The sequence below is a fragment of the Oncorhynchus nerka genome, linkage group LG20, assembly GCF_034236695.1.
Source record: "Oncorhynchus nerka isolate Pitt River linkage group LG20, Oner_Uvic_2.0, whole genome shotgun sequence".
Lineage (NCBI taxonomy): Eukaryota > Metazoa > Chordata > Actinopteri > Salmoniformes > Salmonidae > Oncorhynchus > Oncorhynchus nerka.
The window spans coordinates 641,180-659,292 of record NC_088415.1 but is presented as its reverse complement, the minus strand read 5'-3'; the positions used below and the strand labels follow the sequence as shown (position 1 = coordinate 659,292).

The window sequence follows — 18,113 nt, the reverse complement described above, 5'->3', positions numbered from 1 at the left end:
GCCTGTCAGGATGCTCGCGATGGTGCAGCTGTAAAACCTTTTGAGGATCTGAGGACCCATGCCAAATATTTTCAGTCTCCTGAGGGGGAATGCATTCAGCCTCGAGCAAATTGAAGGAAAATTATGGAACAGATAAGAAATACATGTTGTTTTTTTGCCCATTCACTGTCTGTTAGCATTCCCCATTCACTGTCTGTTAGCATTCCCCATTCACTGTCTGTTAGCATTCCCCATTCACTGTCTGTTAGCATTCCCCATTCACTGTCTGTTAGCATTCCCCATTCACTGTCTGTTAGCATTCCCCATTCACTGTCTGTTAGCATTCCCCATTCACTGTCTGTTAGCATTCCCCATTCACTGTCTGTTAGCATTCCCCATTCACTGTCTGTTAGCATTCCCCATTCACTGTCTGTTAGCATTCCCCATTCACTGTCTGTTAGCTAGTTAGCCCAGAGAAGAGAGGCCCAACGCCGTTGAAAAATCTATCCCCCCCCCCACCAGCATGTGGCGTTATTTTGTGTCGCCCACCAAGCAAGGAGTATTGAATTTTTTTTTTTATTTTTTTTTTTTAAATATATATATATATATATATATATAGTGCTTATTTTCTACATGTTAATTTATCGAATAGAAGTTTTATAATGCTTAGCTTGTTACGAGTGTACTGATATACAGCAATTACGACATCCCGGCAACTTTGAGAAAAAAAGAAAAAAAACCACTATCGGAGTTGTCACGACATTGCCATGCATATTCATGGCATAAGGATACTAGTGTCTCCCTCCATTTAATACAGGTGGTTGATGGCAACAACCCTCATCGAATTTTCAAAAAAGGATTACAATAATGACCTGTATCCACCAATCCGAAGGAAGGATTAGGCGGGAGCTAGGAAGCCCGCCGTGCCACTGTGTGGACAACCGTTCCCATTGTTAGGGTGGAGACCTGTGTATCTTCTTAGTATATCTATAATCTTTGGTTAGCCTCCCCATTCACTGTCTGTTAGCGAGTTTTTCAAATTATCCCGAATGGTTGGACATCTATAGAAAAATCAAGCGTCGTTTCCATGTGAAAACGTCATGGTATGCATTTTGTGCCATTGTTTGGCCTCCAAAAGTGTGGTTTTGGTGTTTTTGCTAATGTTCTAAAAAAAAGTGTGATAAAACACAGCCGAGTCATGACTGGGGAGGAGGAAAGGGGTGGGTGGGGTCGCAGTGACCACAGCTCCCAGACAGAACACCCAGAGGAAATGAGACATTCCACACTGGCCTTATCACTGACACACACTTGTATAACTAACCATCTGGGGACACAATCTATTCCCATTTCAAATTCCTACATTTTCCCTAACCCCAAACCTAACCTGAAAACAAACTCTTAATTCTAACCTTAACAGTCTAGAAATCGCATTTCACCTTGTGGGGACTAACAAAATGTCCCCAGTTGGTCAAATGTTTGTTCCTGTAGTATTGTGTGTTGTCGGTGTGAGCATACATGAGTCACGACCCAAACCTGACTAACTCTGGGGTAACAGTTGGCTTAACTCCGATCCTCTAACACGCAGGCAGCACTACAACAGCTAGCTGCACTTCCCTTTACACTTTCTGCTTCTTCCACTCCCTCCCCCCCTTGGAAAAGTTCTTGTTTTTTGCCTTAAAAGGAAAGACCCAAACTGACTGCTATCCGCCCACCCATTCCTCTCCTCCCCCTCTCCTCCCATTCCTCTCCTCCCGCTCTCCTCCTCTCCACCCATTCCTCTCCTCCTCTCCACCCATTCCTACCAGGGCTCACATTACAGACGGACGATGGAGGAGAGGAAAGTGGGAAGAATGGGGACGTTTTACAGCTCAAAGAGCCTGGCTCTGATTGGCTGAGAGAGAGTGGTCTGTGCTACATGGCTTCAACCAATAAGATCCTAGCATTGGTCATGAAGTTGGAGTGTTCATTTTGGGTCCCGGTCCATCTCCCCACTAAAGCTAGCAGGGTGCTAACAGAATTAGCAGCACTGATCGTGCACCACTCTAAGGGAACGACGACCCCGGCACATAAACAAAGTAATGTGGGCTTCTGGCCTATAGCGCATGGGTTAGAGCTGTGTGTCTCACAACCAAGACAAAGAATGAAAGGACATGTTTCTCAACAATGCATCATGCTGTATAGTAACAATGGGCTTGTTGGCACAGATTCCTCATGAGCTCCACTAGGCCCCAACTAGGTCTACACCCACCACACAACTCCAGCAGACAGAGGGCTGTTGAACGTTGGTCCTGGACGGCCAAAATAGTTCTGCTTTTCATCCTCTCCTTCCAATCAGGGCCTAATGCAGACCTGGGACACCAGGGGAGTGCAATTAACTATCAGAGTCCTATAGGTTCGAGGAGTTCGCCATGCAACTTTGGTCAAATCTGATTTCACGAAATGTGGCTCACCTTTTAGCCAGGTACATTTCTATGGCAACGAATCCTTCAGAACTAACCTGCTCTGGGGCAGGCCAACTCAGGGATAACTCCATTTATCCTGAATGAAGTGCTGCGTGTTGAGGACCAATGAAATCACCACCCTGTGTGGGTCGACCATTGAAAATGTCATTTGTCATTGATGTGTACGCCAAGGAACTTGAAGCTTTCCACCTGGATAGTTTGTAGTCAGCCTTCCAGGACCGAGCTCTGAGGTTAGATTAAACCTAGGTTCAAACTGAAGACTGGTTGTGTGACCAGCAGCCATCGAGGGTCCAAGGCAGCCGTGCCCTGATCATAGAGGGTCCAAGGCAGCCATGCCCTGATCATAGAGGGTCCAAGGCAGCCATGCCCTGATCATAGAGGGTCCAAGGCAGCCATGCCCTGATCATAGAGGGTCCAAGGCAGCCATGCCCTGATCATAGAGGGTCCAAGGCAGCCATGCCCTGATCATAGAGGGTCCAAGGCAGCCATGCCCTGATCATAGAGGGTCCAAGGCAGCCCTGCTCTGATCATAGAGGGTCCACGGCAGCCATGCCCTGATCAGAGGGTCCAAGGCAGCCATGCCCTGATCAGAGGGTTCAAGGCAGCTACTCATGACCTTCAAGGCTGATCTGCAGACATATAAACTGGTGATGGAGAGAACATTTAAACTAAACTGAAAACAGAGATTAAGATGAAGTCCATTAAGAACAAACTCTTATTTACAATGACAGCCTACACCGGCCAAACCCGGACGTCGATGGGCCAATTATGCACGGCCCTATGGGACTCCCAATCACAGCCGGTTGTGATACAGTCTGGATTCGAACCAGGGTGTCTGTAGTGACGCCTCCTGCACTGAGATGCAGAGCCTTAGACCACTGTGCCACTCGGGAGCCCGAACACCGTAATTGACCAAAATGTCAGACGGCTTACAAAAAAAAAAAAGTCCAAAGTTTCTCAACGGATTACTCATGCCAACAGTACCGTGGCCATGCCCACAGACAGGAAGTTATGATAAATGAGCAGAAAACAGGAAGAGCTCAATTTAATCCATTATAGAATGCTCCTCTCTGCTAGTGATTTGGGGGGATATTTAATTTGAGGCATGTTTGACAATATATCGTGTTGAAAATGTCGCAAGACTATTTTTGCGTTAATTGGCCGTATCTACACCAAAAGTCCAGTCTTATTTATTTTAAATAGGGAGCCAAATTTCAGCACTTATTTCCATGACTGACCAAAACGTGTCGTTTTCTCCTCATGGCTCTTGTCCCTCTGCAGCAGACATCTGGTGAGCAATAGGCTTGGAACATCTAATCCCAATAAAACCACAGTATCAAATCGCTATACATAAAACTGACATATCGCCACCTACATTCAGTACCATCTGTATTGTGAGGTCCCTGTAATTCCCAGCCCTACTCCCCTCTGCCAGAACATCCAGTTGTGCTCCACTGTCCATAACAACAAGGCTTCTTCCTTCCAGGGAGTTGGTCACCTGATCCAAGTAGAGGAACACACACACAAGAAAGAGAAAAGAGAAAGACTCCCGTGCCAAGTGAATACTAACGTGCCGTATCATCCCTTCCGTCGCCATGGGGGAAGTGTTGTGTAGGCGAGGAGGTTTGCTTGGTTCCCTGATCTAATCTATATGCTATACATCCGACTAGCCCATTTTGCAATAATAAGAAAATAGAATCTCAGCGACTGTTTCAACACCCCCCTCACTAGTGATTATAGGCGGCTGTTAAAAACAGCCTTTTTCTCCGTGACAAAAACACGATGACCTATTTTTAGCTGATATGAGAGAATACATTGACGCAGCAAACTGGGATAACATTGTAGGTTAAAGTAGAAAGATAATCAGATTTAAATCAAAGAAAATGCCCTGGTGAGTATTTCACATGGCGATGTAGAAAGCGAATCAAATTCAAAATCACTTAAACTTCGTGATTGCCAAGCTAAACCAAGACCGCATTAAATAAGCAACCTATTTTGCATTGATTTCCCCCCATGTATTTAGTTTAGAAGTGATACCGTTACTCTAGGCTTAACAGATCATCATGGAAAGGAAAACCTGGCTAAAACGAATGATTTTATTTTTAGCTGATATGGGAATACTTTGAAGCAGCATAATGTTGTAGGTTACACTGGTAAGTAGAACAATATTTGTCAGGGCATTTTATTTAAATGATTAATCAGATTCTATCACATGGGAGATGTGGGAAGCTAAAAAGGTGTTAAGACAACAAGACTTCTTTCACAATAAATAAGACAAAACCCTTTGATGAATTCTTAGTTTGTGTTTAGAAGTCATAACTAGTGATGAGGCTATTGTGAATGGTAGAACCTACTGTAGCCAACTAGCTAGCCATGTGCTTTTTTTCACCACGACCAAAACATGACGTTCTACTTTTACACTATATGGGAATGACACAAGCAACATATCAAACTGGGATAATGTTTTAAATTCCCAGCAAGTAGAACAATTTGCCAGGGCATATTTAAAAATATATATTTTTTATAAAATCTGATTTCACATTGAGATGTGGGAAGCTAGCTAAAAAGCCCAAAGCCAACTAGCCAGGTTGCCACCTAACTAATACTAGCAAGGGAAGGAGAATCTTGTTTTCACAAAATGAAAATAAATACTTTGTTATCGCCCCCTTGTGAATGGAAGTGGGCCTAGGGAGGATATCATGGTAGCAAAAGATGTCCGCTACTCCAAAAATCCCACGTAGAGCAAAGGAGTGGAGCTTGTAGCACCCTTCGCTTCCTTCAGAAATCAGGATGTCAACAGGTGTAAACTAAGACTCATCTGTGCCTCTTAGGTGTCCAAGTACATTTGTGAGGAGAGAATTGGAAATGACATCTTAAGGATCATGTGTTTGACAGATCAGCCTGTCCTGTGCGGTTTAAATATGCACTGTTCATCACTGCGTCTCCTCACACACGCACTGCTAGGCCAAGTGAAATAGAACTGGGAGGGTGGAAAACACACCCTGACACCCCCGCACACACCCACATTCCTCTGGCTCAGACAGAAGAGACATCAACTGACACACTGCTTTATGGAACATGCTGCACAAAAACAACACACACGCCAACAGGTTAAGTGGTTTAGGTGGTGTGTCATACAACCAGCTAACCGTTAGCCGCTGTGCCACCGGAGCGTCTCCCAGTTAGCCGCTGTGCCACCGGAGCGTCTCCCAGTTAGCCGCTGTGCCACCGGAGCGTCTCCCAGTTAGCCGCTGTGCCACCACGGAGCGTCTCCCAGTTAGCCGCTGTGCCAACGGAGCGTCTCCCAGTTAGGCGTCTCTCCCAGTTAGCCGCTGTGTTAGCGTCGCCGCTGTGCCAACGGAGCGTCTCCCAGTTAGCCGCTGTGCCAACGGAGCGTCTCCCAGTTAGCCGCTGTGCCAACGGAGCGTCTCCCAGTTAGCCGCTGTGCCAACGGAGCGTCTCCCAGTTAGCCGCTGTGCCAACGGAGCGTCTAACTGATAGCCGCTGTGCCAACGGAGCGTCTAACTGATAGACATTCTGACAGATCCACATAAACGGGACTGCAGTAGAGAGTCACGAAGGACTCTACTTCCTAGGGCGGCTGAAGAAATTCAGCATACTGCTCCAGGTCCAAATACTACAGCTGCATCATCGAGAGCATCCTGAACGGTTGCACCACGGCCTGGTATGGGAATTGCTCCGTCCACAACTGCACACTGCATTGGGGCAGGTAGCGTTCTCCAAACTCAGATTTGGACTATCAGATTGGTGAAGCGCGATTCATCACTCCAGAGAGTCTAATGGCAACGAGCTTTACACCTCTCCAGCCAACGCTTGGCATTGCATATGGTGATCTTAGGCTTGTGTTTGGCTTCTTGGCCATGGAAAACCATTTAATGAAGCTCCAGAAGAACAGTTTTTGTGCTGACGTTGCTTCCAGAGGCAGTTTGGAACTTAGTGAGTGTTGCAACCGATGACAGACGATATGAGCGCTATGCCCTTCAGCACTTGTCGGTCCCGTTCTGAGAGCTTGTGTGGCCTACCACTTCGCGGCTGAGCCGTTGTTGCTCCTAGACATTTCCACTTCACAATAACAGCACTTACAGTTGACCGGGGGCAGCTCTAGCAGGACTTGTTAGAAAGGTGGCATCCTATGACGGTGCCACATTGAACGTCACTGAGCTCTTCAGTAAGGCCATTCTACTGCCAATGTTTGTCTATGGAGACTGCATGGCTATGTGCTGGGGATTGCAGACACCCGTCAGCAACTATGTGTCTGAAATAGACAAATCCACTCATTTGAAGGAGTGTCCACAGTTTTGTATATATAGTGTATGATACCAGGCCAACTCATTGATCCTGCTGCTTTTTATATAAATACCCCCAGCTACGATGTCAGGGAGAGATGGGACAGAGAGAGAGTAGAGAGAAATAGAGTATAAAGAGATTGTAGAGGGAGAAATTATATAGAGAAGTGTTGTCTAAAAGTGTGACTTTGAGAGCAAAAACCTGAAATAGAATCCTGGAAAAAATATGGAATTTGGGAAAGAAACAGATTTTTATAGGGCTCTACCTAGTGATCATTTACATTATTTAGGCTATGGAAAATCAGAAATACATTTTATAAATCTGTCATATATTAACAGAGAGAAAGAGAGCACACTGCTGTACTCCCCGTTCGACCGCACATCAACGCCATCATTAAGTCTGATGACGACACCATGGTTGTAGGCCTGATAACCAAAGACGACGAGCCAGCCTATAGGGAGGAGGTAAGTGAACTGGCATTGTGGTGTCAGGACAACAACCTCTCCCTCAACCTTAGCAAAATGGTTGACTCCAGGAAGCGGAGGGAAAATGCCCGATCCACATAAACGGGACTGCAGTAGTAGAGAGTCACAAAGGACTCTACTTCCTAGGGCGGCTGAAGAAATTCAGCATACTGCTCCAGGTCCAAATACTACAGCTGCATCATCGAGAGCATCCTGAACGGTTGCACCACGGCCTGGTATGGGAATTGCTCCGTCCACAACTGCAAGGCCCTTCATCGGGTAGTGAAGGCAGCCGAGAACGTCACTGGGGCCGTGCTCCCACCCATCCAGGACACTAAACGGAGCCTGAGGAAGGTCCGCAGCATCGTAAAGGGCCCCACACACCCAAGTTGTTCACTCCCTTACCGTCTAATACCAACAGGCTCAGAGACCGTTTCTATCTACAAGCCATCAGACTGCTGAACCGTTGAACTGGACTGACTGACCACCACACACACGTCACAACTGCTGCGACCAGACTTATTACAACGATTCTTAGCTTTTATTATGGCTCGTTGTTGTTGCATTGTCCAGATGGAACCTGCAAGTCAGCATTTGGTTGGACAACGGTCTGCCGATGTAAACCATGTGCGTCCCGTACATAGAAATAATAAAAAACTTGAGCGAATGAGAAAGGGAGAGTTGGTTAGATTGAAGGGTGTGGTCCTCACGTGAAAGGAGGAAGTGAAACAAGGAGGGATGTCGCCACTCCTCTCATCTCTAGAATGGTTCATGTGACTCAACAGGAGCCGTTAGAATAATGAGTCAAAGCCGTTGCGTATGCCAAGAAAAGCCCTTAGCTGTGGTAAATTGGACATATACCACAAACCCCCCCCCCGAGGTGCCTTATAGCTATTATAAACTGGCTACCAACCTAATTAGAGCAGTACAAGTAAATGTTTTGCCATACCCATTGTATATGGTCAGATATACCACGGCTGTCAGCCAATCAGGACTCAAAACACCAAGTTTATAAAAAATAAATACATCCTTTTTTTGTGTGGAATTTTCATTGTTGGAAATAAGAAAAACTAAAAACACTAGGAAATCAGCTCCAAGTGATTTAAATTTAAGCAAATCTGTTCCCACAGAAAATAAAGAGATGATCCTAAACAAATTCAAGCCAGGTTTGAAATGATTATGTTTTAGGCAAACATATCCGTTTGGGCTTCTTGTAGTCAATTTGCAGTCTACAAATTATTTGTAATCATGTTCCGGCCCCGACCGACCACCTGCAGCATCTAGCCTACCGTAGCATCTAGCCTACCGTAGCATCTAGCGTACCGTAGCATCTAGCCTACCGTAGCATCTAGCCTACCGTAGCATCTAGCCTACCGTAGCATCTAGCCTACCGTAGCATCTAGCCTACCGTAGCATCTAGCCTACCGTAGCATCTAGCCTACCGTAGCATCTAGCCTACCGTAGCATCTAGCCTAGCATCTAGCCTACCGTAGCATCTAGCCTACCGTAGCATCTAGCCTACCGTAGCATCTAGCCTACCGTCTAGGAACAACATTAGCTCAACCACAGGCACTGCAAACTGATCAAGGGACAGATACAAACTTCCACATCTTTACAGGACTGCCATCTCCTACACTGGGCGCTTTAAATCAGTCTCCCATCCAGGGACTGAGCAGGACCGACCATGCTTAGCTTCAGAGGCAAACCATCAGTGGGATGCCAGGTGGTTTGCTGCTGGAATCAATTGGGGGAAAACTAGCAACAAAAAACAGCAATGGCCAGGGGAACGTGACCAGAAGCCAGGGGAACATGACCAGAAGCCAGGGGAACATGACCAGGGGAACGTGACCAGAAGCCAGGGGAACATGACCAGAAGCCAGGGGAACATGACCAGGGGAACGTGACCAGAAGCCAGGGGAACGTGACCAGGGGAACGTGACAAAAAGCCAGGGGAACGTGACCAGGGGAACGTGACCAAAAGCCAGGGGAACATGACCAGGGGAACGTGACCAAAAGCCAGGGGAACATGACCAGGGGAACGTGACCAAAAGCCAGGGGAACATGACCAAAAGCCAGGGGAACATGACCAGGGGAACGTGACCAAAAGCCAGGGGAACATGGACCAGGGGAACATGACCAGGGGAACGTGACCAAAAGCCAGGGGAACATGACCAAAAGCCAGGGGAACATGACCAAAAACCAGGGGAACGTGGCCAGGGGAACATGACCAAAGGCCAGGGGAACAGACAGAGGGAGGATTTTGAATGCAATATCATTGGAAATGTTTCACAAAAACATTAATTTACAATATGATAATTATTTCACACTTTTTTTGCTTTCATTACACTTTCAATATCATTCATTTAATTTGCAATATTAAATGATCTCTACTTCAGTAGTTCCGCGTGATATTAAATGGCACAAAACTAACCCCATAATCCTACAGGAGGCACATATAGATATAAAAGGAGGTATAAGAGACCCATTGAATCATGGTTCTCAAAAAAATAGTTTGTGCTACAAATGTAAAATGCATATCAAACATCATTCCTCCCAATTAAGTGTCTATAAGAATTCCCAGAACATTCTGATACCAAAAATATTTTCGGATCACACTAGTATGGAATTGCCCAGCTTGATGTTAATACCTTGGCCAATAGATTAGCATAGTTATAATAACTTTTTGACCCGTCTAATGAACATCAGCTTGATGTAACGTAGACCACAGTAGGTCTATCTATAGTAGGCTAACTATGGAGCGTTATTAGAGTCTATAGTAGCTTAACGGTTCCACCCACCTACATGGTAGGGTAGGCTACACTTGAATTAAGACACCCACTTATCAACACCAGCATGATATGACGGTAGAACTTTCTGACCCACCTATGGACACCAGCTTGATGTTCTCCTTGTCTAGGAACTCGAGTGCCACCGAGACGTTCTCGAGCTGCATCTGTCGGAAAGTGGGCCGCTGGTTGTATTTCCTGAACATCTTCTTCTGGCTCAACACCTCCAGGAGTCCGATCAGGCGCAGCCCGTCGCCCAGGTCCGTCTGGAGATTGGCGATTCGTTTGTTGACGCATTTCAGATGCTCGTTACACCAGCGGGTGAACGTGTTCTGTTGGATCTTCTTCCACGGCGCGTCCTCGGCAAGGTCCTTCTCTGTAGCAGGCATGTCTGCTTCTTTGTCCGGGGAAAGGGCGTTGAATGCAGGCTGGGCCGACTGGTGTTGGCGGAGGTGGGAACCACTCATTTTTATGCCGTCGGGTCTCTCCGTTCACTGGCTGGGGTTTAGAGGTGGAGTCTGTTGGACGACCGCTCCCTCTCTCTCTCTCGCTGCTGTGCTTAGGTTTGTGGCTGTGGGATAAAAGAAAGAGAGGAATGAGAACTAGTGAAAAGAATGGATCGCCTGGAGTTGTGTATTTCTAGAGTTTTATAAGAACAGAAAACTCCATGAGAGTTAAGTTTGTCCCGCTGGTGACGCCTCTGTAAACTATACAGAGGATTGGGCTAGAGAAACTCCAATTCCCTTCATTCGCACATTACTGTAGTTATAAGATTAGGCCTGTACTCATGTTACCAGAAGTATAGCCTATCACAAAACAAGATCATTTAACCAGTTTCCTAAATATTCTGAAAATAAATGCAGATTTCCCACTTCGTGCAGACAGACCAAGTTAACATGGGATGGGCGTGCATGGTATGTATGCCTGACTAGACACTCCCAAACCAAGAGCTTGTAATGAACTAGAACACCAAGCGAATAAGAGCTACGGAGTATTCTATCCTACACAGCAGGATCAATGAGTCTTTAGTATAACAGAAATCACTGTTGATCTTCTGGTTTAATAAGCGAAACATGATATATGTGTATGTGTGTATATGTATATGTATATATATATAATGTATGTGTGTATGTATATATATATATATATATATATATATACACATATATCATGTTTTGCTTATTAAACCAGAAGATCAACAGTGATTTCTGGTTTACTGAAGACTCATTGATCATGCTTTCTAGGATACATTATGTGGATATATTGAAGCCACTCATCTCAAGACATCAGTCAGGAAGTTAAAGCTTGGTTGCAAATGGGTCTTCCACATGGACAATGACCCCAAGCATACTTCCAAGGTTGTGGCAAAATGGCTTAAGGCCAACAAAGTCAAGGTATTGGAGTGGCCATCACAAAGCCCTGACCTCAATCCTATAGAACATTTGTGGGCAGAACTAAAAAAGTGTGTGTGAGCAATGAGGCCTACAAACCTGACTCAGTTACACCAGCTCTGTCAGGAGGCCTACAAACCTGACTCAGTTACACCAGCTCTGTCAGGAGGAATGGGCCAAAATTCTCCCAACTTGTTGTGGGAGGCTACCCAAAATGTTTGACCCAAGTTAAACAATTGAAAGGCAATGCTACCAAATACTAATTGAGTGTATGTACACTTCCCAATGGGAATGTGATGAAAGAAATAAAAGCTGAAATAAATCATTCTCTCTACTATTATTCTGACGTTTCACATTCTTAAAATAAAGTGGTGATCCTAACTGACCTAAGACAGGGAATTTTTACTAGGATTAATTGTCAGGAATTGTGAAAAACTGAGTTTAAATGCATTTGGGCAAGGTGTATGTAAACTTCCGACTTCAACTGTATGTAAATGTATTTGTTTTTGGTTGTTCAGTCAATTAGACTAGAGTTTCCCAAACCCCCCCCCGGGGCACGTTTTGTTTTTTGCCCTAACACTACACAGCTGATTCAAATAAAGAAAGCTTAATGATGAGTTGGTTATTTTTAATCAGCTGTGTAGGGCTAGGGGAAAATCCATAACATGCACCCAGGATGCAGGGGGGCGAGTTTGGAAACCCTGAATTACCCATTTCAAGCCTAGAGCTGTCTCTCTCCTACTGCAGACTGACCACCCTCTCCTCTAGAGCTGTCTCTCTCCTACTGCAGACTGGCCACCCTCTCCTCTAGAGCTGTCTCTCTCCTACTGCAGACTGACCACCCTCTCCTCCAGAGCTGTCTCTCTCCTACTGCAGACTGACCACCCTCTCCTCTAGAGCTGTCTCTCTCCTACTGCAGACTGACCACCCTCTCCTCTAGAGCTGTCTCTCTCCTACTGCTGACTGGCCACCCTCTCCTCTAGAGCTGTCTCTCTCCTACTGCAGACTGGCCACCCTCTCCTCTAGAGCTGTCTCTCTCCTACTGCAGACTGACCACCCTCTCCTCTAGAGCTGTCTCTCTCCTACTGCAGACTGACCACCCTCTCCTCTAGAGCTGTCTCTCTCCTACTGCAGACTGGCCACCCTCTCCTCTAGAGCTGTCTCTCTCCTACTGCAGACTGGCCACCCTCTCCTCCAGAGCTGTCTCTCTCCTACTGCTGACTGGCCACCCTCTCCTCTAGAGCTGTCTCTCTCCTACTGCAGACTGGCCACCCTCTCCTCTAGAGCTGTCTCTCTCCTACTGCAGACTCTCCTCTAGAGCTGTCAGACCCACCCTCTCCTCTAGAGCTGTCTCTCTCCTACTGCAGACTGGCCACCCTCTCCTCTAGAGCTGTCTCTCTCCTACTGCAGACTGGCCACCCTCTCCTCTAGAGCTGTCTCTCTCCTACTGCAGACTGACCACCCTCTCCTCTAGAGCTGTCTCTCTCCTACTGCAGACTGGCCACCCTCTCCTCTAGAGCTGTCTCTCTCCTACTGCAGACTGACCACCCTCTCCTCTAGAGCTGTCTCTCTCCTACTGCAGACTGACCACCCTCTCCTCTAGAGCTGTCTCTCTCCTGCAGACTGACCACCCTCTCCTCTAGAGCTGTCTCTCTCCTACTGCAGACTGGCCACCCTCTCCTCTAGAGCTGTCTCTCTCCTACTGCAGACTGACCACCCTCTCCTCTAGAGCTGTCTCTCTCCTACTGCAGACTGACCACCCTCTCCTCTAGAGCTGTCTCTCTCCTACTGCTGACTGGCTGGCCTCAGAGCTTAGAAACAGATGGAGACACACACATAGGACATACATAGGCTGCTTGCTTAGCAAATACCACTTCCTAACAATTTGGCCGATACATGGCGCGAGCTTGGGACCTCTGTCTCACAAACACACATGACCGACCTCTTCAAGCATCTTATCCGAACACGCCATCTCAGAATCAGGCTAATGAACACGCCATCTCAGAATCAGGCTAATGAACACGCCATCTCAGAATCTAGCTAATGAACGTGCCATCTCAGAATCAGGCTAATGAACACGCCATCTCAGAATCTAGCTAATGAACACGCCATCTCAGAATCTAGCTAATGAACGCGCCATCTCAGAATCAGGCTAATGAACACGCCATCTCAGAATCAGGCTAATGAACACGCCATCTCAGAATCTAGCTAATGAACACGCCATCTCAGGATCTAGCTAATGAACACGCCATCTCAGAATCTAGCTAATGAACGTGCCATCTCAGAATCTAGCTAATGAACGTGCCATCTCAGAATCAGGCTAATGAACACGCCATCTCAGGATCTAGCTAATGAACACGCCATCTCAGAATCTAGCTAATGAACACGCCATCTCAGAATCTAGCTAATGAACACGCCATCTCAGGATCTAGCTAATGAACACGCCATCTCAGAATCTAGCTAATGAACGTGCCATCTCAGAATCTAGCTAATGAACGTGCCATCTCAGAATCAGGCTAATGAACACGCCATCTCAGAATCAGGCTAATGAACACGCCATCTCAGAATCAGGCTAATGAACACGCCATCTCAGAATCTAGCTAATGAACACGCCATCTCAGAATCTAGCTAATGAATGCGCCATCTCAGAATCTAGCTACTGAACACGCACACACACAAGCGAACACACATGCCCTACATACACATCACCCAAGTCTCATCTGTTACACAGACAACGCATTCAGACAACACATTCAGACAACACATTCAGACAACGCATTCAGACAACGCATTCAGACACATTCAGACAACACATTCAGACAATGCATTCAGACAACACATTCAGACAACACATTCAGACAACACATTCCTACTGCAGACTGACCACCCTCTCCTCTAGAGCTGTCTCTCTCCTACTGCTGACTGGCTGGCCTCAGAGCTTAGAAACAGATGGAGACACACACATAGGACATACATAGGCTGCTTGCTTAGCAAATACCACTTCCTAACAATTTGGCCGATACATGGCGCGAGCTTGGGACCTCTGTCTCACAAACACACATGACCGACCTCTTCAAGCATCTTATCCGAACACGCCATCTCAGAATCAGGCTAATGAACATGCCATCTCAGAATCAGGCTAATGAACGTGCCATCTCAGAATCAGGCTAATGAACGTGCCATCTCAGAATCAGGCTAATGAACACGCCATCTCAGAATCAGGCTAATGAACACGCCATCTCAGAATCTAGCTAATGAACGTGCCATCTCAGAATCAGGCTAATGAACACGCCATCTCAGAATCAGGCTAATGAACACGCCATCTCAGAATCTAGCTAATGAACACGCCATCTCAGAATCTAGCTAATGAACACGCCATCTCAGAATCAGGCTAATGAACACGCCATCTCAGAATCAGGCTTATGAACACGCCATCTCAGAATCAGGCTAATGAACACGCCATCTCAGAATCTAGCTAATGAACACGCCATCTCAGAATCTAGCTAATGAACACGCCATCTCAGAATCAGGCTAATGAACACGCCATCTCAGAATCAGGCTAATGAACACGCCATCTCAGAATCAGGCTAATGAACACGCCATCTCAGAATCAGGCTAATGAACACGCCATCTCAGAATCAGGCTAATGAACACGCCATCTCAGAATCAGGCTAATGAACACGCCATCTCAGAATCTAGCTAATGAACACGCCATCTCAGAATCTAGCTAATGAACATGCCATCTCAGAATCTAGCTAATGAACATGCCATCTCAGAATCTAGCTAATGAACACGCCATCTCAGAATCTAGCTAATGAACACGCCATCTCAGAATCAGGCTAATGAACACGCCATCTCAGAATCAGCTAATGAACACGCCATCTCAGAATCAAGCTAATGAACACCATCTCAGAATCAGGCCCTAATGAACACGCCATCTCAGAATCTAGCTTATCACGCCATCTCAGAATCTAGCATCTCAGAGTCTCTCAGAATCTGCTAATGAACATGCCATCTCAGAATCTAGCTAAGACATGCCATTCAGAATCTAGCTAATGAACATGCCATCTCAGAATCTAGCATGAATGCGCCATCTCAGAATCTAGCTACTGAACAGACACACACATTCAGACACACATTCCCTAGACAATCACCCAAGTCTCCTCTGTTACACAGACAACGCATTCAGACAACACATTCAGACAACGCATTCAGACACATTCAGACAATGCATTCAGACAACACATTCAGACATCACATTCAGACAACACATTCAGACAACGCATTCAGACAACACATTCAGACAACGCATTCAGACACATTCAGACAACACATTCAGACAACACATTCAGACATCACATTCAGACAACGCATTCAGACACCACATTCAGACATCACATTCAGACATCACATTCAGACAACACATTCAGACATCACATTCAGACAAGGCATTCAGACAACACATTCAGACACACTGTTCAGGGAAGTCAGGAACCAATACACGCAGTCAGTCAGGAAAGCTAAGGCCAGCTTCATCAGGCAGAAATGTGCATCCTGTAGCTCCAACTCCAAAAAGTTCTGGGACACTGTGAAGTCCATGGAGAACAAGAGCACCTCCTCCCAGCTGCCCACTGCACTGAGGCTAGGTAACACGGTCACCACCGATAAATCCATGATTATCGAAAACTTCAACAAGCATTTCTCAACGGCTGGCCATGCCTTCCGCCTGGCTACTCCAACCTCGGCCAATAGCTCCCCCCGGCTACTCGCCCAAGCCTCTCCAGGTTCTCCTTTACCCAAATCCAGATAGCAGATGTTCTGAAAGAGCTGCAAAACCTGGACCCGTACAAATCAGCTGGGCTTGACAATCTGGACCCTCTATTTCTGAAACTATCCGCCGCCATTGTCACAACCCCTATTACCAGCCTGTTCAACCTCTCTTTCATATCGTCTGAGATCCCCAAGGATTGGAAAGCTGCCGCAGTCATCCCCCTCTTCAAAGGGGGAGACACCCTGGACCCAAACTGTTACAGACTATGTGAGAATGCTGTTCATCGACTACAGCTCGGCATTCAACACCATAGTACCCTCCAAGCTCGTCATCAAGCTCGAGACCCTGGGTCTCGACCCCGCCCTGTGCAACTGGGTACTGGACTTCCTGACGGGCCGCCCCCAGGTGGTGAGGGTAGGCAACAACATCTCCTCCCCGCTGATCCTCAACACGGGGGCCCCACAAGGGTGCGTTCTGAGCCCTCTCCTGTACTCCCTGTTCACCCACGACTGCGTGGCCATGCACGCCTCCAACTCAATCATCAAGTTTGCGGACGACACAACAGTGGTAGGCTTGATTACCAACAACGACGAGACGGCCTACAGGGAGGAGGTGAGGGCCCTCGGAGTGTGGTGTCAGGAAAATAACCTCACACTCAACGTCAACAAAACTAAGGAGATGATTGTGGACTTCAGGAAACAGCAGAGGGAACACCCCCTATCCACATCGATGGATCAGTAGTGGAGAGGGTAGCAAGTTTTAAGTTCCTCGGCATACATCACAGACAAACTGAATTGGTCCACTCACACTGACAGCGTCGTGAAGAAGGCGCAGCAGCGCCTCTTCAACCTCAGGAGGCTGAAGAAATTCGGCTTGTCACCAAAAGCACTCACAAACTTCTACAGATGCACAATCGAGAGCATCCTGGCGGGCTGTATCACCGCCTGGTACGGCAACTGCTCCGCCCTCAACCGTAAGGCTCTCAGAGGGTAGTGAGGTCTGCACAACGCATCACCGGGGGCAAACTACCTGCCCTCCAGGACACCTACACCACCCGATGTTACAGGAAGGCCATAAAGATCATCAAGGACATCAACCACCCGAACCACTGCCTGTTCACCCGCTATCATCCAGAAGGCAAGGTCAGTACAGGTGCATCAAAGCTGGGACCGAGAGACTGAAAAACAGCTTCTATCTCAAGGCCATCAGACTGTTAAACAGCCACCACTAACATTGAGTGGCTGCTGCCAACACACTGTCATTGACACTGACCCAACTCCAGCCACTTTAATAATGGGAATTGATGGGAAATGATGTAAATATATCACTAGCCACTTTAAACAATGCTACCTTATATAATGTTACTTACCCTACATTATTCATCTCATATGCATATGTATATACTGTACTCTAGATCATCGACTGCATTCTTATGTCACTAGCCACTTTAACTATGCCACTTTGTTTACTTTGTCTACATACTCATCTCATATGTATATACTGTACTCGATACCATCTACTGTATGCTGCTCTGTACCATCACTCATTCATATATCCTTATGTACATATTCCTTATCCCCTTACACTCTGGATGTATAAGATAAGACAGTAGTTTTGGAATTGTTAGTTAGATTACTTGTTGGTTATCATTGCATTGTCGGAACTAGAAGCACAAGCATTTCGCTACACTCGCATTAACATCTGCTAACCATGTGTATGTGACAAATAAAATTTGATTTGATTTGATTTGACCTATATCCATCCAGCCCTGCCTATCTAAGGTCTTCGAAAGCCAAGTCAACAAACAGGTCACTGACCATCTCGAATCCCACCGTACCTTCTCCGCTGTGCAATCTGGTTTCCGAGCCGGTCACGGGTGCACCTCAGCCACGCTCAAGGTACTAAACGATATCATAACCGCCATCGATAAAAGACAGTACTGTGCAGCCGTC

The 18,113-nt window shown here is 46.5% G+C and overlaps 1 protein-coding gene across 1 annotated transcript in view; it reads right to left on the bottom strand.

The window, feature by feature from the left end:
* The window catches only part of LOC115124244 (filamin-A-like), a 92,015-nt gene that overhangs the window by 68,870 nt on the left and 5,032 nt on the right, over positions 1–18,113 (bottom strand). The window contains exon 2 of the mRNA XM_065005111.1: positions 10,097–10,570. Within this exon, the coding sequence (XP_064861183.1) occupies positions 10,097–10,466 (370 nt within the window). The 5' untranslated portion in view covers positions 10,467–10,570. The remainder of the gene's footprint in view (positions 1–10,096; positions 10,571–18,113) is intronic.